Consider the following 24,892-nt stretch of genomic DNA (forward strand, 5'->3'; position numbering starts at 1 on the left):
GCGGGCAAAGCGCCTCATTATATGGGATCCAAGAAGCACTGGGGGGCTACCACTGAAACCAGGTGCCAACAAGTTAGCAGTTGAAACCCCAAAGCACCTAACTCTGGCTGTGCTGTAGGATCCGGAACCCACGCAGGCTCCGCTGCCTCCCATTTTGTTTTTTATTTCCAATTAGGGTCATTCTTTGTGTTTCTGCTGGACTCCCTCTCTAAGAGGTCGTGACCTCATTAGACTCCGATGCTAACCTAGCTTCATGGAATAAGTGGGTTAATCATGGGAGGAAGTCCACAGCAACTCCGCTTAAAACTATTCAAAGAATTTTGAGGGCCTATAATTCAAACCCACTTTTCTAAATTTTAGTAGTTTCCTAAGGGAGAAGCCAAAGCACCATTTACCCTGGTTCTAGAACTAGAGTCTGTCACCTGAGCCTCCTGGCAAGAGCACCCGCCCACTCCTCCTCTGGCGATTACAAAGTGCAATTGTTCTCAGAGTCTGCTACAGCCAAGGGCTGCAAATAAATAACAATTGTTTCTTTGACCAAATATTGTATCCAACAGTCTCTGCATCTCTCTGCAGAGTCAATCCTATCAAACTTTGAAAGATCTCCCAAGAAGTTAGTTATCATGTGTCAAGTTAAAGGGCAGAAAGAAAGAAAAGAAAGAGGTGAGCAGAAAATTCCATCATCTCCAGCTGTTTCTCTTTTAGAATACGCCACACTTCATCTTGTCTTTCCATCTCACAGAGCTACAAAACCAGGTTATGATAAATCACGTTCCATGAAAGTGCCCAAGTACCGGGATCATAAATCAGTACTTCCACACGGGTTCATAAATTCATTCTCAAAGATGATTTATGGAATTTCTCTCCTTTTCCCCCATCCCTGAGCCCCCCGGTGTCAAGAAACTCTAGCCCATTTTTACTTTCAGCCTCTGAAAACAGAACCCTAAGGGAAAATCTTCTGGGTGAAAAAGCTCAGCACTGTCAACCCCTCCAGGATAGGAAGTGTGGACTATGAACTACGGCACCAAGGATCTTCCCCTTGGCCCACCCTGTGCCCCAACCTGCGTTTCCCAGGGGTACCTAGAAGCCGGATGACGTTCGGGTGGTTGAAGTCCTTCATGCAGGCTGCCTCGCTGAGAAACTCCTCGATCTCCCGCTGAGAAAAGTTGTCCACTGCAGAAATAAAGGGAAACTGAGGCATGACGCGTTGACTCGGGAGGGAAAAGGGTGGGTGGTTGCGATTCTGTTCTCTAAGTCTGGAGAAGACTGAACTATGGAAACAGTGAACATGTGAATGGTTTTCAGGGGCTGGGGGCATTGAGGGGAGAGAAGAGAGGCACTCAGAGGAGGAGCTCAGGTGGTGAGGGAGGGGGTTTAGAGCCATAAAACTCTCCTGCAACACTCTCATGGTGGCTGCACATTCTTCATACTTATGTCAAAATCCACAGCACTGCACATCACCAAGAGCAGGAAACTAAGGACATCAGCTAACAATGTGTGGCTCTGGGCTCTTAGCTGTGAAACACACACCACACCACTGAAAGATGCTCGTCACAGGGGAGACTATGTGTGGAGGGGAGAGGAATGCATGGAAACTTCTGGACTTTCTGCCCAATTTTTCTGTCAATCTGGAACTGCTCTAAAAAAGGAAAGTCCATTAGTAAAGAAAAAAGAAACAAAAAGCACCCCCCCAAAACAAACTAAAGTTTCTTCCAACTAATCTGTTGCAATTATCTTTATCTTAAATAAGGAAAGAATACCTTACGTCTCTATTTCTGTCCCCATGTGTCACCCAGACTCATTGCTCAATCAGGCCTGTGAGACGGGTACACTTTCATACCAAGTTCTTGGAATGAAACCAATTTAAGAGAACTGCTTGAAATCCGGCCTTATGCTACTGAAATAAGCCAGTCACAAGAGGATCTTTACTGTGCGATTCCACCGACAGGAAGTGCTTGGAGTAATGAAATCAGAGTAGAGCAGTGATAGCCGGGGGAGGGGGCGGGAGTTAGTGCTCGAAGGGTACAGAGTTTTGGTTTCATAACAGGAAAAGGGTTGGAGACGATGGTGGCGATAGTTGTACAACAATGTGAATGCGCTTACGTTGCTGACCCACACACCTGAAAATTGCTGGGATGGTGGATTTTATGTGTATTTGACTACAATTCAGCACGACAGACACATCACAAAGTCAGGCTTGTTCAACAGGAGAGAACCAATGACTGACAGCCCACCTGAGGCCATCCAGCAGCGTCTGTACCACGTGACTTCTTGATTATTATGTGTTATTTTTAACAATTTTTTAAAAATTATTTTTAGTTGTAGTTGGACACAATATCTTTATTTTATTTGTTTATTTTTTCTTAACATGGTGCTGAGGATCGAACCCAGGGCCTCGCACATGCTAGGTGAGCGCTTTACCACTGAGCCACAACCTCAGCCACTGAATACATTCTTATGATCTAATTTATGCTTTCATGTCTAGTAAAGACTGGATTTAACTTTTAGGAAGGCTGGGTTCGGTAGCCCACACCTGTAATCCTAGACGCTCAGGAGGCTGAGGCAGGAGGATGGCAAGTTCAAGGCCAGCTTCTGCAACTTAGTGAGACCCTGTCTCAAAAATAAATAAATAAGTAAATAAAATAAAAAATAAAAATAAAAGGGCTGAGGCTGTGGCTCAGTGGTTAAGTGTCCTCTGGGTTCAATCCCTGGTTCCAAACTGTTAATTGCTTACCCAAAATAATACAGAACAGGTACAGGTGGTTAATAAGGAGTCAAAATCAAGATGAACAAAATGAGCATCAGGCTATGTCCATCCACAAGAATCACAATGAAGACTACCACAGGATCACGGTCTCTTTCCTGGGGACCCATGTGAGGGGCCATGGCTGGATGGACTCTTGAACAATCTAGCTCAGCTGTGTGGACCCAGGACTGCATGTCCTGAGAGCAGGACGTGGGACATGTGCTACCTTGCCACTACAGTGTGGTTATCTTATGGTCACAGAAACAGTCTGGCACAGCTTGTCCCCTTTCCGGCTCTTTGACTTAGATTAAGTCAGCAAGTCACAATAGTTGCCTTATGTGCATAAATATTTGCACAGACTCTAGAGTTGTAACTGACACCTGCCGTGATTTTTGTGAAGGCTGCAGTGCATTCTCCTCCACTCTGCCACCCAGGGAACTCTCTAGAATGCAACCTACTCTGTCTCTCTCTTAATCTACTCCTTGCAGGATAAATGCAGATTCTGTGCTGACCAACGAGGCCCTCCCTGTCCCTGAGGCTTCTTCTCTGCTGGCTTGAAGGGTCTACCTTGTGTTAGCACCTCTTCATCTTTTTTTTTTTTTAACCAGGGATTGAACTCAGGGCACTCAACCACTGAGCCACATCCCCAGCCCTATTTTGTATTTTATTTAGAGACAGGGTCTCACTGAGTTGCTCAAAGCCTCGATACGTTGCTGAGGCTGGTTTTGAACTAGCGATCCTCCTGTGTCAGCCTCCTGAGCTGCTAGGATTATAGGCGTGCACCACCACTCCTGGCTCTTCATGTCTTTGATCAAGGAATTATTTCTCTGCTCTCTGGGAAACTTCCTTCCCAAGCAGCCCATAGCTTCTTGGGACCCATGCAGCCACCTTTGAATGTGGAAGTGACCCAGCATCCTGGAGAGACGAGCCTCAGCGAGCCCTGGGGTGGGATGCTGCCACCAGGTCACCACTGCCTCAGAAATTTACACCTGAGCTTGACTGGATGAGGCAGAGGAGGCGGGAGGATTCCAGAGATGGCAAAGGTACCACAAGCTGTTGCTTTGGGGGTAAAGAAACATAATGCATGCATGCATGAGGAGCTCACTCCCCGTTAGTGACCAGTAGCCCATGCTGCCCTCTGGCCCACTGGCCACGGAGATCTGAACACCGTCACTGGTCCTGGGAGCATCCCAGGTTAAAGCGCCTGCCTGCTCCACAGGAGGGGTCTATCCGTTGAAAACTCACACTTCATGGTCTTCACTGCCACCTTCTGAGAGGTCCCGTCTGGCTGCTTCAGACTGCCTTCCATCACAGACCCAAACTCTCCTGCAAAGCGAAACAAAGTCTACGTGGATACTGTGCAGATTCTATCCCCACCACAGAAACCCCATAGTGCTGACCTGCCACTTTCATGTGGTGTGAACGTGACTCATCCCCAGGCAGTGGGCACAGCCAGGCATAGGCGGCCGGGGGCAGATGCCTGTACTGGTCTCCCTCCTGCTCTGGGCCTGGGAGGCTCGGACTTTGCTTAGCTCTTCCCTTGGTTGGGCATGACAACTGACCCAAGGCACTCACGGGAGAACGTGGCACATGTTATTGAAGCTCACACAGCACAGACTTTCCTTTCTGGTGCCAGGGATGGAAGCCAGGGCCTCCCACACGCCAGGCAAGTGCTCGACCACGGAGCGGCACCTCCAGCCCAAAGCACAGACTCTTCGCATCATTAGCAATCATCCTAAGGACAACTTGGCACATGGAATACCTATTTCCAATTGTGTTTCTGTTAAACTAGTTAGGAAGGTGCCAAGAGACTCCCTGAAGTCAGAGGAATAAACCTGAAACACGTGGGACAGTGACCAAGGAACTACATGATTTCCAATAAAAGAAGGGAATTCATACTTTTCAAGTTTCCTGTGGAAGCCCTTTCATATGGTGAAAAATCACTATTTCCATTTTAAATTACAAAGTAGATCTGTTTGTATTACAACTCAAAGTTACACAATATTTTGTTATTTTGCAGTGCCGGGAATTGAACCCAGGGCCTCACACATGGCAGGCAGGTGGTCTACTACTGAACTATGTGCCCATGCCTAAGTATGTCAATCTATTTAATAAATATACATTAAATAAAATTCCCCCCAACTACTTACCTTCTTACTGCATGTTTTAAGAGAACTTAAATTGCTCACCTTCGCCCAGAATTTTCCCAAGGATCAGGAGATTCCTGTCAATCACAACATCCTCTAGTTTATTCTGCAGCTCCTCGCTGACTCCCAAGCTATGTACTGCAGAAAGAGGAACAGAGATGAGGGAGAGTCTATGCTTTCTTTCATTTAAGTACGATTAGCATTCTACTTTAAGTTCTATATAGCGTTTCCGCAGTTGTCATTTTGTACCCATTATTTCTTTTCCAAAAATTCCACTAATAAAACATCACACCTGATGGTGATTACAGGGTGTTAAATGAATCCTTCAGGGTGGGGTTAATTCTGAACAACTATAAACATTGGAGCCTTGTTTTGGGGGGCAGGTGGCGCAAGCCTATAATCCCAGCAGCTCGGGAGGCTGAGGTAGGAAGATTGTGAGTTCGAACCAGCTTCAGCAACTTCAAGAGTCCCTAAGCAACTGGGTTCAATGCCTAGTACAAAAACAAACAAACAAACAAAAACAACAAAAAGCCCCTATTCTCTTCCCTTAATACAGTAGTAGCAGCAATCAGGAATCAGATTGGTGGAGAAGAGGTTTGCTCTTGATTTAAAAGAGTAAGGAAAATGAGTCAACAGGCACTTGCTAGAAAATCATTTACTATTATATCCCTAACTAGGTGTACGAAAGAGCCATAAGGACATCCCACCACCCTCGCATTCCAGGGAAGCAGGCACACAAATCACAGGGGACATCCTGTGATGTCTCTGCACCTCACAATGGGACCTCAGAAGTGCTGAACGGAGTACTTTGGGGAAGGAGAGGGAGAGGTCACCTAGAGTCAGGTGTGCAATATAAAGAGGTCTATCCATCGTGGGCTCGTGGCACTAAGTGTTAGGCATGAGAGGGATTAACCAGAAAAGGAAGAATTCAATCATCATTTGGCAAATGATCCAGTCCGAGCTGCTAAGGCATAAGCCAGACTTGGAATTTTAAAAAAGTAGATCTGAATAATTAGAACACATGAGCTCTTAGGAAAAAAGTTTACCCAAAGGGCTCTCCAAGGAAGGAAGAGATTGTATACAGGAAGCTTTTTTAAAAATGCCAGGATAGATACGTGTAAAACACAAGGCACACAGATCAGAAGAGTGACGGCATCACACTAACGTCCCTCATCAAGTGACCTTTCACTTCAGAGGAGCACAGTGGGCTCCATCTTCCTTGTGTCCTTCTGGTTTTGTCTTGTTTGGGCAAATATCCAGAAGAAGGAATTTGATAATATTTGCACACGCTTTCTACACTACTTCTGAAATTATTCAAGAACACAGTTATCTGTTTGTCTCCACTCTTCAAACCACAAGGCCCCATGCTGATTCAGCAAAATTCAAACCAGAATTGCTACTGGCATGTTGGCAAACCAGCCCGAGCTACTTGCCAGGAAAACAGGAAATGAGGCTCAAGATTAGGTCCACTGCTCTGCTGTTCCCTTTAAACCCCTGGCCTGTACCCCATCTCCAGATCCAGAACGTTCCTCTTTCTGCGTCTCGTGGCATTATGAAAACCCTTAGCACTGGTTTCTTTCTTTCTTTCTTTCTCTCTCTCTCTCTCTCTCTTTCTTTTTTTTCTTTTTTTGTCCCAGGGATTAAGTCCAGAGGTGCTTAACCACTGAACCACATCCTGAGCACTTTTTATTTTGAGACAGGGTCTTGCTAAGTTGCTGAGGCTGGCTTTGAACTCACGATCCTCCTGCCTCAGCCTCCCAAGCTGCTGGGATTGCGTGCACCACTGTGCCCAGCACCCCTGGTTTCTTAACCCCAGTTTCACTACAGATTTCCAGTAACTGGGCCAACAAGATGCGTGTGGCAATGTCTGACTACATTTCATACATAGCATTCCCCGCTCTTCACCTTTTTTGGCTTTGGTTAGGATATGTCTGGGGATCATTCTCTCTCACCTCTCCACTATATTACCTTTTGCCAAAAAGGAAAAGTCAACTTACAGGTGAGTTCGATGGCTCGCCGGCAGAAGGACTTCTTCGCTATATAATTTACGACTAATTCAGCATCCTCCTCCGTGAACGCGCTCCTGGAGGATGAAAACAAGCACATTCCACCTTAAAAACAGGGATGCCGAGGCACCTGCTGATTCCACAGGCACCTGTCAGCAACAAAAACATTTCCCACAAGGAGAAATAGGTTTCTCTCCTTAGATCTATTTTAGGTTTACTTGGCAATATCAAAATGACTGTGTCCAGGCACCACCAAGTGCAGAGAATAACTAGAAAATTCCCAGTGGATAAACAATCTGAGCAACTAAATAAAGCAGCACAGGATGACCAGTATAAAGTGAATACGGACAAGCCCATGTTGATGTAAACATGGCTGACCCAGGGGGAAGAGATGAATCTCCTGGAAAGAATTCCAAGTGGTTTTTGTGGCTCCTACACCCTTCAGGAGTGAGGGAAGCTCATTCCTCATCTAGTTAACTGAGGGCTGTGTAGTGACTTGCTTCCATAGAAAATTGTAGAAAGGGAGAGCGCATATCTTCACAGCAGAGCGACCTAGCAAACCCTCCCTCAGCCAGGCAAAGGAGGTCAACATGGACAGTGAAAAATGGTCGAGGGTCCCTTTGATCTGATGTAATGAAGATGGCACCTCACCTCTGATAACCCACAGCCCCAGGCTAATCGTGAGCAGAACACCTGACCAGGTTCCTGAAAGCTGTCAAGATCGTCCAAGACAAGGACAGGGAGAAACTGCCCCAGCCCAGGGGAGCCTAGGGAGACAACAACTATACGTTGGGAGGTGGGAGCTGCAGTGGGATCCCAGGAAAGAAGAGGGACATTAGGTGAAAACTGAGGAAATCTGAATACATTGTAGATTTTAGCTAACGATAATGCAACAATATTGGTTTATAAATTATAATAATAAATGCACTATGCTAAATTAAGCTGTTAATAAAGGGGAAATGAGGTACAGGACATATGAAGGTCTTTGTACTATCTTCTTAATTTTTCTATAAATTAAAACTATTCTAAAAAAATAAACTCTATAGGTTGGGAGGTGGCTCAGTGGTATATTGCTCTGCCTGGACAGTGTGAGGTCCTCGGTTTCATCTCCAGCACTGGGGGGGGAAAGTCAATATAAAAAATTAATTTAGGGCCTGGGGTTGTGATTCAGCGGTAGAGCACTCGCCTCGCATGTGCAAGACCCTGGGTTCGATCCTCAGCACCACATAAAAGTAAATAAGTGAAATAAAGGTATTGTGTCCAACTACAACTTAAAAAAATTCATTTAGTCCATTTAAAACTAATCAGTAGGAAAGTAGTATGAATTAATTAGTCTAAATTGTAGAATTGCTGGGCTCAGTGGTACACATCTGTAATCTCAACAACTCGGGAGTCTGAAGCGGGAGGATCACAAGTTTGAGACCAGCCTGAGCAACTAAGGAGATCCTGTCTTAAAAATAAAAAATAAAAAGGCTGGGGATGGAGCTAATGATAGAGCACCCTGGGTTCAATCACAGTGTCAATCAATAGGCTTCCTTTCATTTTACCTTGGGCATATAAATTATTTTTAAAGAGATAAAACAGTTTCGAAAATAATTTATAAATGTTAATATTTCTATATAAATAATTTATAATATATATGTAGGCAAAGCAAGGCAGCTTGAAGGAAGGAATATGCCAAAATAGCACTATAACCATGTATGAGCCCAGGTTACAAATGGGTTTCACTTTCTACTTCTGATTATTCTACATAGTCTGATTTTTTAAAACTATAAGAATGTTAATTTTATAACTAGAAAATAAAGATGTTTTAATTAAAACAGGTGCAAAAAGGTGTCTATACAAAATGAACAAATGAATAGGTCTCATTGGGAGGACCCAAGGGAACTGGCTCTAGTAAACATAAAAATAACCTGTCATTAGTTTTTGCTGAGCTTAATGGTTCTTGGAAATAGTTGTATTCCTAAATGTTAGAATAGTTTTGTAACCTTGTTAATGTATTTGCTGAATTTAGCAGCCCCACTTTTTGGTAAATTCTGTAGCTTTCAACCCTAACCTTTCCTAGGTTACTGCAACCAAAGTTCAATCAGCTAATATCTAACATCCATTTTAGTGTTAGATTTATAAGTCAGTGGAGGCGTAGCTAATAGAAGCACTTCCAAATGAAGCCCTTCTTCTACATTTCTCAGTTGTAGGACTATAAGCCACATGTGGGCAGCCTCCATGCCAGTATCATGTATCTCTCTCTATTCAGTGCCTATCACAGGGTCAATTTTTTGAACATTCCTTCTTTTCTCCAGATATGAAATGTAATCTTCAACATACCTTCAATTCCTACCTATAAATGGACACCTTGTGTTGTCCATGGACTGAGTTCTCTCAACTTGCACCAATACCTTGCTGTTCACTAGGCATATTTTTATGTTAATGAGGACCAGCACCCTCCATCAAAATTCTGTGTTTTTCAAAATTGCAGATTTACTTTTCCAGAGGAATTTTCAAATTGGCTTGTCAATTTTATCAACAACCCAGCACCAATTTTGATGGTGTTTATATTAAATTTATGGTTACTTTGGGGAGAACCAAGCTCCTGACAATATTCTTTCTCTCTTTCTTTCTTTTACTGGGGACTGAACTCAGGGGTGCTTAACCACTGAGCCACATCCCCAGCCCTATTTTGTATTTTATTTAGAGACAGGGTCTTGCTGAGTTGCTTAGTGCCTCGCTTTTGCTGAGGCTGGCTTTGAACTCACAATCCTGCCTCAGCCTCTCAAGCCTCTGGGATTACAGGTGTGCACCACCAGGCCTGGCTTCTTGACAATATGGAGTCTTCCTATCCATGAACATGGTACATTTCTCTCCACATATTCAAGTCTTGTCTACTTGAAAAACAACTAATTGCTACAGAAAATGAACAAAATACATTAAAAGAAGGAAAAAAAGAAAGAAGGAAAAGAGAAAAGAAAGGAAGGAAGAAAGGAAGGAAGGAAGGGAGGGAGGGAGGGAGGGACCCAGCTACCCACAATGATACCAGCTTTGGTGAATTTCCCCCCCTATATTTTTATCTACTTATACAAGTTGAGTATCCCTTATCTGAAAATGACCAACTGGGACCAGAAGTATTACAATTTCAGTTTTTTCTTTTTCAAACTCTGGAGTATTTACTTATACATAATGAGATATCACGGGAATGGGACACACGTTCAACAGGAAATTAATTTATATTTCATACATGCCTTATACACACAGCCTGAAAATAATTTTATATATCTGTGATAATTTTGTACATGAAATGAAGCTTCATGGAGCAGCATCATTTGGGTGCTTAGAAAGTTTTAGACTTTGGAGCATGTCAGATTTTGGATTTGCAGAGCAGGGATGCTCATTTAAAAAAAAAAAACAAAAAACAGGGTCACTTTTAAGGCTACTGATACAGGTCGTCATGTAACAGCTACCCAGTTTAAGTGGTGAAGGCTTTTGGAGGGTTTCTCTGTACAGCCCTTCACCAGGCTGGCTCTGCTGTTGGCTGCCATGGTAGGTAGGAACTGGCCTGGGTAAGGAAGCTGTCTGCTCCAAGCTGCATAAGACAGGGCACACATCCTGGGCAGCCTGAAGAGCAGGGCCAGCAGGACCAGCACCAAGGCCTGGCCCAACAACCTCATCAATATCACTGGGCCACAAATTTTCACTGGGAAACTTACCCAAACCTTGTCTCCTGGAGTCTTTTTCTGATGGCCATAGAAATATATAAAACCAGCCCAATCAACATAAATCCACAGAAGCAGCCGAGAATGACCAGCAGGGGCTCTGTGTTGCCAGGTGCCGGAGTTGATGAGGGGGCATAATCCACTTCACCTGGTAAAACACCAGAAAGGTCAAGGCAAAGCGATTCTCTGGGATCCTAAATACCTAAGGAGTACGGCCTGTAATAGGGAAGGACAAACAGTCAAGAGCGTTTAGAACTGGGCTCACCTTCAGTCTTCTACAGATGCAGGCAGCCCCCACTGGTATAATCTGAGACCATTTGGGGTGTTTTGTTTTGGGTAATGGGGATTGAATCCAGGGGTGCTCAGCCACATCCCTGGCTCTTCCTGTTTTTTTATTTTGAGACAGGGTCCTGCTAAGTTGCTTAGGGCCTTCCTAGGTTGCTGAGGCTGTAATACTAGCTACTCAGGAAGCTAAGGCAGAAGAAGCACAAGTTCAAGGCCAGCCTTGACAGCTTAGAAAGACCCTGTCTTAAAATAAAAAGGGTTGCGGTTGTAGCGCAGAGGTAGTGGTCCAATTGGATTCAATACCAGTACCACAACAAAACAAAGCAAAAGTTCTTACCATGAGTAGTTTGAACAGGGTTCATCTGCTCTAGTGATGTAACTTATGATACAGAGAAAACACATTTTGCATCTTTTGGAGAATTGTCATATGCCTTTCCAAGTTTGGATCAACTTCCAATGTTCTATTTTTTGTGATTTCAATTTTGCAAAGTCACTTTGAGAATTATTTTAATATGAAGATTTCTTTTCTTCACACCCCCTGAGCCCCCCACGCCAGTGGAATTACCCAGGCCATGTGCTAGGCAAGCGCTCTGCCATTGATCAACATCCCAGTCCAGAATGTGCAGGGGTTTTTGTTTGTCTCTTTTTTGCTGGCGTCACTTTCTTTGGAACATTTCAGCCTTTTCCTCACCACCACTGCATTTATGTTAATCAGCTGACCTCGTTAAATTCCTCAGGCTGCACAGTGAGCCTCCAAACAACGGCAGAGACTGCTGCTCTGCTGACCCTCAACGCTCAGTTCACTCCCAACGTTATCGCTTCTCTTTCTTTGTGTACTTTCATCCCTGAATCCTCTAGTTTTGCAGAATCAGGTGTGCCTGTCACTGGGAGGCTTGAGGCAATCCAGCCACTGCCTTCCCTTTGCAGGAAGCGCGCCTTCTAAGGACACCAGGGAACCAAACAATGGTTGCGCAGTGGCCAATCAGCGACTGAGTTTGAAAGGAGCCATCTGATTGGTCGCAATCATCTGCACGTCTGTTATTCATAAGGAGACTTGAGGACTGCACAGCCAGCGGGTGAGTTCATGCTTGATGCAATTACAGTCCATACAAGAGGGTAGCTAAAACTTGGCCGCTGTTGGGCAAATGGTATAATTTAAGCTGCGATAACTGACATTTATGTATGCCGGAGCTGTGCAGAGCGAAGCAAAATTTTTAAATAGATCATAGTTTATTATGTATGAGACGAAAGTTCTGTGGTCTTAAATAAGCTGTTTTAAGCTGTGCCTTTAGCGTGAGGATCTCTCATTGTCTTTGAATCTGTAGGAGTAGATACACCTTTGTTTTCCCATCACCCGTAACTGATGTTCCCAGGTACTGAGGCCTCGGGCTGCAGGAATGTAATATGGTTCAATTCACCACTCAAAGGGAGAGAGCCTGTTTGAGGGTCACTGGGAACAGACAGGAGCTCAATTATGTGCTCTCAAGTCCTGCTACTGGATACAAGGCCAGGCTTGGCAAGAGTTGTAAATCTGTAACTCACTGGGATACAGATGCCTGCGCATGGATTTTATGACCGTGGTTTACCATCAGACAGCCCAGAGCCGGTCAGAGTTAGAACAAAGGTGGCTCTACTGGTCTGAGGAAGCCAGTCCAGCACTTTGGCTGCTTGGGGCACCACGGTGGCACCTTGCCAAGGAACATTCCAGCAACCCGCAAAAGCCAGCACGCGTGGTTGGGCATTTAGCTCAGTCAGCCCAGGGCAGTCAGAAGATGGCTTCTGTAGGAAAGAGGAGGTGTTCTGTGCAGAGCAGATCCCAAAGCACGCTACCCACGAGGCGGAGAGCGCTGCTTAGAACAGCAAAGCCAACGCCCGCAAATGCACATAATAGAAGACTCAGCCACACGGCCTGTCCAGCTCAAGCACATGTGCCTCTTCTAACCACCTTCAACAAGTAAGTCAAGTCATATTTGGTATTCAGAAAGGATGAACCTTCCTAGTAAGTTATTACTGTTGGTAGAAATGGCAGGAGGACCTGGTGGTGTGGGGATTCTGTGAAGAGTGTCACCATACTGAGGACCCTGATCCTTGTACTACTACTACTACTACTACTACTTCTTCTTCTTCTTCTTCTTCTTCTTCTTCTTATTATTATTATTATTTTGGTACCAGGGATTGATCCCAGGGCACTTAACCACTGAGCTATATCCCCAGCCCTTTTTATTTTTTATTTTGAGACAGGGTTTCACTGAGTTGCTGAGACTGGCTTTGAACTTGGGATCCTCCTGCCTCAGCCTCCTGATCTTCTGGGATTACAGGCGTGCGCCACTGCACCCAGCATGAACATGCTTTTTGGTTCTCATCTTGGGTTTTTAACCGGGTGCCATCCCATAGGTCAGTAGAGCAGTATGTGCACCACCAGGACCACTACATCCCATTGGGCAAGAGGGGCCCTGCTCTCACCGTACGCAGGGACAAATATTTCCACTGGGTCGCTGAAAGGCCCGACTCCCCCTTTAGTGATGGCTGCGATCCTCACGGTGCAGGTGGCGTTGTGGACTTGAACAGGGATCTGAGCCTGGCTGCCATTCTGGCCGACTTCTTCAGAGAGCTCCTTCTGGGGATAGAGAAAAAAAAAAGGAAATGAAATTGGAGGCACCAGCTGCACGGGGTTCCTTCTGTGGGAGGCCATCCCACCCATGTCCCGGGGACAGTGGCCACATCTCCACTCCACAGCGTTCCTTCCCCACTCAGGACACAGTGGTGGAGTGAACCCAAACACAGGCAGGGACGTGGGGTGGGGCTGGCAGCAACACCAGGCTTTGCAAACTAGGATCAGGAGGGTGAGGCACTTAAGGTGGTCCTTAAAGAAGCTTCCAGAAAGGACAAAGCATGTAGCACTATCTTCAGAAGGCAAGAGCAAGGTGAAGTCCTTGAGACCCCCCTGCAGGATCCCCCATAGCACAATTCAGAGTCACGCCATCCCTTGACACTGCAAACCTAGTAACTGCCCAAGCAGGGTCCAGAGTTTTGAAATTTTAAGAATTTGGACTAAAATCTATGTACAAGAGGATACGATACCAATGCTACTCTTCTTTGCTCTCAGTGTGACAAATACGCAATTGGTTTAATCTTCAAAACCTTGTTTTACGTTTATTTTTTAATATTTATTTATTTAGTTTTAGGTGGACACAATATCTTTATTTTACATTTATGTGGTGCTGAGGATCAAACCCAGTGCCTCGTGCATGCTAGGTGAGTGCTCCACCACTAAGTCCCAGCCCCAGCCCCTTGTTTTATGTTTGTTTATGTTGTTTTTAAAAGTCACTGTTATGTGACCCTGAGCCATTAAAACACAGGGGGAAAAAAAGTATGTTTACATGACACTTTCCCCTTTGTTTCCCAACCTCCAAGATCAGGATGTTCACTGATGCAGGAAAACGATTCTGCTGGTGGGGGCTGGCTCTTGAATGAAAACTGTAAGGTTGTGAAGGCTGAGAGCAAGCCCTGGAACATGGCTGAAGCTCTGAATTTTGAGAATATTAGTTTGGAGAGGGGAGAGAAATGTCAGTCTCATGGGGTACAGGTATCATCCATCATCAATAAACAGCAGAGGCAGAGTTTGGAAGGAACTTTATTCCTGGTCAGTCAGTCTCCTGCCCGTCATTCTAGAGATGGTGTAGGACACAGTCAGCTCAGCCCTTACAGACAGGGTGTGACCAAGCAGCCCCTGGGTTGCTATCAGGGATCATTTCTCAATCTAAACAGGAAGTGACCATCAGGGTTCAGAATGCCCCAGACAGCCAGGCGTGGTTGTACACGCCTGTAATCCCAGAGGTTCAGGAGGCTGAAGCAGGAGGATGGCAAGTTTGAGGTCAACCTCAGCAATTTAGGGAGGCCCTAAGCAATTTAGCAAGACCCTGTCCAAAATAAAAATTAAAGGGCTGGGGCTAGGACTCCATGGCAGAGCGCTTGCCTAGCATGTGTGAGGCACTGGGTTAAATCCTCAGCACCTTATAAGAAAATAATAAAATAAATGTATTGTGTCTATCTATAACTAAAAAAATTTAAATTTAAATTAAAAAAAATGCTGAGGATGTAGCGCAAAAGGTAAAGCATCCCTGTGTTAAATCCCCAGTACAAAAAAAAAAAAAAAAGAAAGATAAGGGATGAAAGAAGAAAATGTGACCTTCAAAAATGTGGGGTTTTCTACTCCTCTCGACCGGGAACCTGCAAGATTGGCCGTACTTTTTGCTATTGTGGTTAATTAAGTACACAAAGGAATAATTCAATTGGGAGATACATTCTGGCAATATCTTTTTTAGAAATAAAGCAATTTTTTTATGGCATACCAGTTTTGATGATGGCTCACTTTGTCATTCTGTTTTAATTTGGGGGTAGAGAAATCATTAGGTAGAGAAATTCCAGGGTCTACATCCCGGAGCCCTGCCATGACTCAGGTCTACCTCCGAGAAATAAATAGCACGACTACGCCACAGTTTATTGCCTGAGAGCTCCTCAAAGTTCAAGGCTGATAAAGAACCCTGGGCCTGTTTCTGGCTGTGTGTGTGTGTGTGTGTGTGTGTGTTTTTTTTTCCTATAAAGACTCAAATACAATACATCAACATGAGGAATTCTCTCAAAATAAGAGGAAAAGCACAATGCACAATCGGGAAACAATTAAATGCCCAGAAGAACAGAAATCATAACAAAAACCAAATCATCCTTTTGGAAATATTCATAAATATAAATTCACATCCTTTGTGTCCATAAGAGGTTGGTTCTAGATCCCTCCTACCCCCGCTCCCTGCCCCTGCACAGATAGTAAATGCATGTAATTCATCCCTACTGGGTTTTTTTTTTTTTTTTTTTTTGGTACCAGGGATTGAACTCAGGGCCACTCAGCCACATTCCCAGCCTTTTTTTTTTTTTTTTAATATTTTATTTTGACACAGGATCTTGCTAAGTTGCTTAGGGCCTTGCTAAGTTGTTGAGGCTGGCTTTGAATTTGCAATCCTCCTGCCTCAGCCTCCCAAACTGCTGCGATTACAGGTGTGCACGACTGTTTTCATGCCAAGTATGTAAAGAAAGATGCTCCCGAATCCGTATCCCCAAGGGATTATTTTCATTCTGATTTTTGAAAGTTGTCAGAGAAACCCATTTCAGATTGGATTATGAAAGAGCTAACATTTCAGTACCATCAGGGTGCGGGTTACATAAAGTAGGGCTGTTTCCCTGGCACAGGTGGTCTGGTGGTGGGGCACGTGCCGTGGGCCAACTGCATATTTCTCATTTAAAGAGCCTCCATTTTTTTTTTTTTTTTTTTTAACCAACATAAGGATCATATCCCCAGGATGTAGAAATCTGAGAGCCTTTTCAGGGACTGGAATTGAACTTAAAATATGACATTGGATTACTATTTCACTTCCATATAAAAGAAGACATAAGGAACTTTGTGGGTCAGGATAGTAATAGTACACCTTTGGCAAGACAATGTCTTTTTTTCTTGTGGGTGGCATTAAAGTTAGGCAGGGTAACTGCAGTGATTTGTTCACAGTTATCCAAAGGCTTTATTATCCCCAGGTTCTGAGAGAATTCACAGCCCTATGACTCATAACTAGATTTAAGAATATGGCCCATTTTATAGTCTCAAAGAACAGTAATGCTCAACACATAAAGAACCATCAGATTCTAAAAGTTGCTGTCACACAATGATCACCAAGGTGACTTTTTCAAAAGGGCTGCAAGCAGTCTCTCAGGCACCAGCCCCAAACCCCCACATCTTCCTCTCTGAAACATGTCCTTTTATTTTATTTGCAGTACTAGAGATTGAGCCCAGGGTTGCTCTGCCGCTGAGCTATTTCCCCACTCCATTTTTTATTTTGAGACAAGGTCTTGCTAAGTTGCCAAGACTGGTCTTGAACCTGCCATTCTCCAGCCTCAGTCTCCCAAGCTGCTGGAATTACAGGCGGGAGCCAACACTGTGCCCAGATTGTATCTGTTCTTACTTCTTCCTGCTGAGGGACCACACTGTGGGGCCTGAATAAGAGACACTGTGTTGGGAAGAGGGTTGAAGGTCTCTGGCAAAAGCAGTGGGTTCAGGGAAGCTCTGGCTTTGGAGTCAGTCACACCTGGGTTCTACACCAGCTCTGCCTGTGCCAAGCTCTGTGACTCTGGGTGGGTTACTCAATGTCTCTGAGCTTCTGTTTTCTTGGCTGAAAACGGAGAATACCATCTTTCTTGAGTTAAATGAGTTCCTGTAGGTAAATACCCCAGAACCTGGCATGCTGCAAACAATCAATGGTAGTCATTGGTATCCTCGACTGTGGGTAACAAGGTGCTTTTCTTGGGTCTTTCTCGCTGTAAACAGAACGCCCTCTTCCAGGCTGACCCTGGGTATCTTTCAAGTCTTCCTGCAGTGGAGAAAATTACCAAGCTGTCAGTGTCCCAAACCAGGAAGCTGGCTGGACTTGTTTATGGAGATCACCTCCTGGCAATCTCCTGGCTTCTCCTGGCAAAGTGGACCACCCTTGATGAATCCCTGAAGTGGCCCGTCTCATGAGAACCTGGCCCGTGACTCATGCCTTACCGCCAGCTCAAATGCTCTGCCTCTTCTGGCTGGGAGAGGAGACGAGGAATGAAGGAGGTGTGGGCAGGTGCCGACACGCAGGTGCCTCTCAGCTGCCCTGGCAGCCACTGCCAGCTCAGGAGGAGGCAGAGTCAAGGAATTGTTTTGTGAAGTGCAGCTTCTCTGGGTCTTTGAGGAAGTCACTTTCAAGGCCATGGCGATTTCTGCTGTAAGGCTTCCTGCTAAGATCTCTGTCCTTTACAAACAGACTAAACCAGCATCAGGGTCATAATCCCTACCAATGAGCTCCAGGAAAAACCACACATAAAAACATGAGTTCTATGGAATGTGTGGGCAATCCTGGGTCAAAACTGACTTGCTACAGAACATTCAAGAGCCTTGAACTTGCCAATACACACTCTGGTTCTTCAAGGGGGCGGTTACCATCCAATGTGTTCTAAACTTATTTGCTGAATGAACTCTCTCTTCGTGGAATGGGAACAGGGATGGGGTGGGGAAAATGAGTCCACATCTCATCAGAGGCACATTCACAGAATGTCTCCAGCTGGCTTGGGTGGTGTGTCGGGGTCCACTCCTTGGTTCTACAATGACTACAAGGCAAGTTCAAGGCCCTTTAAAGATGAGCAAGACAGGGCTCCAAGTTAAAAAATAAATAGTGTGTACTTGCTCTTTGCCTTTGGACTTTGAGCCCTGTTTTGGAAGGCAAGGGGTATCGAGAAAAATAGAATTTGAAAAGGTAGAAATCAGCCAGGTGCAATGGCACTCGCCTGTAATCCCCAAGGCTTAGGAGGATGAGGCAAGAGGATTGCAAATTCAAAGCCAGCCTCAGCAACTTAGCAAGACCCTCAGCAACTTAGTGAGACCCTGTCTCAAAATAAAATATAAGAAGGGGCTGGGGATGTGGCTCAGTGGTTAAGTGCTCCTGGGTTTAATTCCCGGTACCAAAAAAAAAAGGTAGAATCTTCATTGAGAGTAATAAACATCCATCTAGTGAAGACCAGAGGTTCTTAGTCTGCACACAACACAACAGTTGTGGATGACAAGGGCACAGCCCACCCTCCTCATCAGTGTACAAAGCAAAGCTGTGCCGGAGCATTTCCCTGGAGGTGGAGGCCAGCTCTGGAGGCTGAGTGATGGACGCCGGCTCACTGCAAACTTCCCTCTGGACGGGTTTGCCTCCCTGCCCCGGACTTCATCCACGTTCTGCCTCTTGTTGCCCATTATGCGTCAGAAGCTTATCTGTGATCAGGGACTGTTCCCAAAGTAACGTGAGCCACCAAGTCTTCTGTTGTCACAAGACCGTCATGATGCACGGAGTACAGAGTGGGTGCAAGGGCAGATGACCGCCTGGCCGGGATGATCTGGCCTCTGCAGGGAGGTGAGTGACGGGAAGGGTCACAGCCCTCACAGTGGTGGCATCGTTCTCACTGCAGAGGGGATAGGTTTGATGACACACAGCACAGCTGAGTGCTGGTGGCACTTGGCTCATGAGGCCACAGTGACTCCTAAAGCTTTCATTGCTGCTTTGCTTCTCATGCCTCAGCTCAAGAGAAGTGGCTTCGTCACGCTGGGAGGAAAGAACAAAGGGAGCCCTGCGGCTCTCCGGACCCGCTGGCTTGGCTTCAGGCCACTCGCGTGTCTGCTGGTGACCCCTACCTTCTGCCAACAGAGGAAGAGGACATTCCTAAGGAACTGAACCACAATTACTGAGCCTTTCGGACAGGCATGTGACGCCCTGAGTGCCAAGGGGGAAATGCAGCTGGTCCGGGGGCAGCTGGCACAGAGGCCTGGGGAAAGGACTCGGAACCGTCCTCTCCTAGGCGCGAGGCCAAGCAGGCTCAGGGACAGCGTTTATGTGAGGCAGAACACGGGCCTGAGCCCTCTTCTTTTTCCTCTATTTATGTCACCTCCTGCTTCCAGAAGATTGCTTCCTGACAGGAGGGAAAAAGAAAAATAATAAACCCCGGCTGTCCTTTGGGAAAAGCAGTTCTGATAAATGATGGAGAGTGTGAGAGAGAAAATAACTGCACACCTTTGTTTCCAGAGCACCTGGAGCAAACCTGCCCCAAAGTTCTACCTTCTCCTCCTCAGGTTTCCCTGGCCAGAGACGCACTAAGTCGTCCCCAAGTGCAAAGCATCCAGCAAACAATGGCAAGGCAGAATGTGCACCTGACTTCCAAGACAGCCCGGGTTATGCTGCCTTAGCCGGCCTAGCCCCTTTCTGTCCTGCCCTGTGGACACGCACAGCAATGCCAACTGGAGCAGGGCTGGACCCATGCCCCGGTGCAGTCACCCCAAAGGAATGGAGAGACCACAACTGTTCCAGCTGGTCAAATTTGCCATAATGATAAAAGTAAAAGCACTGCGTGCATTAAAATATGGCATATGGAACATTTCATATGTTTTTGAAATCTAAAAAAAAAAAATGATTGGAATATAATCCCTGCAGCTCAGGAAGCTGAGGCAGGAGGATTGCAAGTTCAAGCAATTTAGCGAGGCTCTAAACAACTTAGCAAGATCCTGTCTCAAAATTTATAAAAAGGGCTGGGGATGTAGCTCAGTGGTTAAGCACCCCTGGATTCAACTCCTAGTACCAAAAACAAAAACAAAAAAAACATTGGAACAAAGTTCAGACCATCATCGAGGGTTGTAGCTGTTGGGCCATTCACCCTGCCCCCTCTCCTGCTGAAGAGCTGGACGACTTGTGCAAGGCCCTGTATACATCCTTGAAGATGCTGAGAGGAAGCTGTCACAGGGTGAGATGGGTCTGGGATGTGACCACACAAAGGGAGCCTGCTTTCCCTGGTCTGGTGAAGGAGAGCCAGTCCCATCAGTGAGACCAGCGCTCCTGCCCTTGTGCGTCAGAGTCAGTATCTCCCCAGTTCTTCCTTTCCCCGTGGGCAGGGACCCTGTCTGGAAGTTGCCCACCCAGCCACGCTCAGCTTCCATCCCCAGCTGCCCCCTACTTGTCTTGGGCTGAGTTCCTGCGGCAGCAGGGACCTTCAGGAAGGGTATGGCTGGTGCTAGGGAGGCAGTCCCTATGTCACCCAGGATGCCCTTGGCCTTTGTTTGCTCTTGTGAATGGAATGAACACTCACACTAGGGAATCATTACTAGGTGAAAGGGATCCTTTCCAGCCTTGAGGTAGAAGCAGAAGCCACCTGACATGCGGATGCACCTCACCAATACCTCGCCCAGTACCAAGCACATGCCGGTGGTATTCAGAATAAACCTTGGTGACATCTGTGATATACATTCTCTGTGAGCCAGAAAACCTTCCAAGACAGGGGAGCTCCCAAGACAGGAAGGAGCTCCTAAGACAGGAAGGAGCTTCCAAGACAGGAAGGAGCTTCCAAGACAGGAAGCCAATTGCTGAGCTCCCTAGCTACTCTTTGTAGACCAGGCAGGTCACCAAGATGCTCTAGTGGAACAAAGGCAAATTTGAAGGCTATTTATATCAATAAACTCAACTTTATTCCATAAACGAAAACTGACATAATCCTTGTCCATAATCCACGAGCCTCACATCCTACTCCTGGACTCATGCTTCTCACTGGCTCCCTGGCCATCCACTAACTCTCTCTGCCTCGGCCTGACTTCCACACTGCCCATATTGGGGTCACAGCTCCCCAGTCCAGCTTCACCTCCTACCATGCTGTCACAAAGGACGCATGTTCTGAACCTTCGAGAGAGTCCTCAGTCCCTTAGAGCCACTGCATTGACACCTCCTTCCATGACATCCTTTTCCATCCGAAACTCCTCCATTTTCATCTGTCGAAATCAGGCCAAGCTGGGGCTGGACTGTGGCTCAGCAGTAGAGCACTCACCTAGCATGTGTGGGGCGCTGGGCTCGATCCTCAGCACCACATGAAAATAAAATAAAGGTATGTGTCCAACTACAACTAAAAACAAAATATTTTTTAAAAAGTTATGCCAAGCTGTGGTGGTTCATGTGTCACCTTGACTGGGTTGTGCAGTGCCTGGCTGTTTGGCTGGACACCGTTTCTGGGTATGTCTTTGAGGATGTTTCCAGAGGAGATCAGCATTAGAATCATTAGACTGAGGAGAGCGGATGGCCGCCCCAGCGTGAGTGGGCATCGTCCAGTCCCCACAGGAAAGGATGAGGAGGAGGATTCTGAGATGTGGTCTTCCGCCTTAGCCAGAGGTCTACGCACAGGGTCTCCTGGTTCTCAGCTTCCAGACCCCCATCCCACCCCTGGCTCTCCTGGGGCTTCAGCTTGCAGATAGCAGCTCCGAAGCCTTCTTGGCCTCTGACTGTGTGGGCCAACTCCTCATAATGAATCTCTTTCTGACCCCTGACTAACACAGGCCCAGATCAAGTGCCACCTTTGCTGGGAGGAACAGTGTGCCACGGGCCTCCAGCATCTTTGCACAGCCTTGCAGAACATGCCAATCTGCAAGGCCTCACCTCCCTGACCCTGAGCCATTCCGGGATGGCTCACCTGGCAACCAGGGAAGTCAGTGGCCGCGGCAGGACTCCAAGGCAACTGCACTGGGGAGGGCTTGTTTGCTGGCTGCTACACAAGGCTCTCATCAGCTCTTGGCCCTGGGACCCTCAGCCACATGTCCTACCCCTGGGCCCATCATGTGGCCCCGAGGGTCTCGTGCCCCCTGGCTGGGCTCCTCTGCTGGCTGTGCCATGGGTGGCCATGTGGCTTGGTCTAGTTTGGGCTCCTATGGAGCTGGGCCCTACTGGCCAGCATGCTTGCTTAACCTCTGAGGTTGAGGATCTTCCCTGACACTCTTCCTCAGAGGCTCTGAGCTGTCAGCCTGCCCAACCCCACAGCACCCTGACCTCATGCTGCAATTGCCTGGGTCGCCCTCTCATCTTCCCATAAGAGCCTAAATCCCGGGGCTGGGGAGATGGCTCACTTGGTAGAGCGCCTGCTTCGCACACACAAGGCCCTGGGTTCATCCTCAGCACCACAGGTGACAACAGAGGATGAGCTCCTGACCCATCTGCTGAACGGAGGCCTGCTCCGTCACCACCGATGCTCACTCAAGTCCCACCAAGAGGTGCCCGGCCTCATGCCATTAGGCCAGGTCTTCTCAGCAAAACCAGAGCTTCTGAAACAGAAGTGAACCAGCAGGCCGAAAAGGGACGAAGTAGGGGACTCAGGCTCTGACTTACGAAAGTCCCCGAGCTCTGCCACACGTGTGATATCCGGTAGCCCGCCAGCTGCCCTGCCTGCCGCGCGATCAGGGGCTTCGTCCACCTGACATCCAGGTAACCTCCGGACTCGTTCAGGGACACAGTGACGTTTAAAGGTGCCACCGATGGTGCTGCAAAGAAAAGCCGAGGAAGGTAAAGAGCCACAGGGACAAGCGCGGTGGAGCCACTCTCCTGGTTTTCCAGGGCTTGGCCTTCAAGTGTCCCATGAAAAGCACACACACACAAAATGGAAACTGAAAACAGATTTCCGTTGTCACTTAAGGACCATGAAATATGACGGGAGCCCCAACCAGTACGTGGTCCAGGCTCCCGGAGCCTCAAGATTCACTTCTGAAGCTAAAAAGGCCACAAGCACTGAAGTGGGATGACGGAGAAGGGCGGGAAGGAGGCAGGGGGTGCTCGTGGGCTCCTGGAGAGACCCCCAGGGTGGCCTTGACACCTGAGGGCTGCACAGTCCCCAGGCGGACTGGGGAGCAGTTCTGTGGTTTCTAAGATGTTGAAGGCAGGGTTGAGGTTAGTCTGAAGCTGCCACCACATGCAGAGATATATCTGATATCTGATCTGAATAGAGATAATCAGTCAATGAAAAGTGTTAGGCAGCCCCCAGGGTCTGCAAGCCATCGCCTGGGGACCACCCCAGACACTGACACTCACAGATGCCCAAGTCCCTCCCACAAAATGCAGGATTTGCACAGAACACCCTCGTCCTGCTCTCAGTCATCTCTAGGTGACTTGTGGTACCTTCAACATGGTAAACGCTCCATAAATAGCTGTTCTACTTCATTGCTTAGGGAATAAGGATATCAAGAAATCTGTATGTGTTCAGCACAGTTGCGATTTTTCTCTCAAATGTTTTTGATCCTTCGTTAGTTCGATCTGAGGATGCTGAACCCATGGATACGGGTTATAAGTGTGTGCGGGTGTAAGGACACAAGTGCATGGGCACGTAGGACACAAGTCAAGACCACTACTACACTATTTGGGGAGTGAAGAACTTGACAGTGTCTATTAAAATTGAAAACATGCTCTTTGACCAATGATTTTATTTCCATAAATTCAATCTATAGCTGGAGTTACATTCATTGCAATGTAATGGGAATAAATGCCATCGGTCAGTAATTATAATATAAATTTTGATACATTTCCCAATGACATACTAACTACCCAGTCACTAAAAAGAATGAGGTATATTATGTGCATTGATACTTAAAAAAAAAAAACAACAACAGGGGTATTGCAAAAAAGTACATGTTGGACCATTTTAGAAATAAAAAAGTGATTTATATAAAGAAGGAATTTAAAAATTGGAATAATATACACCAAACTGTATGTTGCCTATAATTGTATTTAAAGACTCCATATTTCTCATATGTCAGAAAGGAAAACAAAGCAAAATTAAACAAAAAACCACAATAGTCCTCCTCATCCCTACTGACTCTGGGAGCAGAAACCATGAAGGTAAAGCTCAGCTCAGCTTGGGAACCGTCACAGTCACATTGCCAGCGCCGTGCCTATGGGATAAGACACACACCTTGCAGTCTGCTGCAGAATTTATGAGTGAGCATGCTGACTCCGCAGTCCTTTGTGTCTGCCTCCTCCTAGAACCCCTCTACAGTGACAAGAAGGAATTTTAAGGGCAAAAAGTAGTCAGTAGGTAGCCGAGTGTAGTGATACACGCCCATAATCCCTGCAACTCTGGAGGCTGAGGCAGGAGGATCACGAGTTCAAAGCCAACCTCAGCAATTTAGTGAGACCCTAAGCAATTTAGTGAGATCTGGCCTCAAAATAAAACATTAAAAAGGCTGGGGATGTGGCTCAGTGGTTAAGCATCCCTGGGTTCAATCCCTGGTACCAAAAAAAAGTAGTCAATGGTAGAAGAGAAATTGTGACACATTTGAGAGCTATAACTCAGCAAGTCTATTCTCCCCAAAGAACATGGGGAAGCTCAGTAGCCGAGGGCCCAGGTACTAAAATGGGGACAGGTTTGGGAAGATGTACATCACATTTTCTCTGTTCTTTGTGTATGTGATCAAAATAGACTCCACTGTCATGTATAACTAAAAAGAACAAACAAAAATAAAGTAAAACCTGTTCCTAACAACAACAAAGAACAGAGAAAGAGTTAAGGCCCAAAAATCAACAATGGAGATAAATATTTGACTAACCCAAAAGAAGGAAGAACAGGAAAACAAATACACAAAGAACAGAGAAAATGTGA

At 46.3% G+C, this 24,892-nt stretch overlaps 1 protein-coding gene across 1 annotated transcript in view; it reads right to left on the reverse strand.

The window, feature by feature from the left end:
- Mertk (MER proto-oncogene, tyrosine kinase) overlaps positions 1–24,892 on the reverse strand; it is a 100,563-nt gene that overhangs the window by 13,961 nt on the left and 61,710 nt on the right. Inside the window, exons 8-14 of the mRNA XM_034637348.2 lie at positions 22,633–22,784; positions 13,355–13,508; positions 10,601–10,754; positions 6,891–6,976; positions 4,936–5,031; positions 3,992–4,072; positions 1,081–1,173 (exon numbers count right to left, since the gene is read on the reverse strand). Of these exons, the coding sequence (XP_034493239.2) occupies positions 1,081–1,173; positions 3,992–4,072; positions 4,936–5,031; positions 6,891–6,976; positions 10,601–10,754; positions 13,355–13,508; positions 22,633–22,784 (816 nt within the window). The remainder of the gene's footprint in view (positions 1–1,080; positions 1,174–3,991; positions 4,073–4,935; positions 5,032–6,890; positions 6,977–10,600; positions 10,755–13,354; positions 13,509–22,632; positions 22,785–24,892) is intronic.

Source organism: Marmota flaviventris, chromosome 14 (genome assembly GCF_047511675.1).
Source record: "Marmota flaviventris isolate mMarFla1 chromosome 14, mMarFla1.hap1, whole genome shotgun sequence".
NCBI lineage: Eukaryota > Metazoa > Chordata > Mammalia > Rodentia > Sciuridae > Marmota > Marmota flaviventris.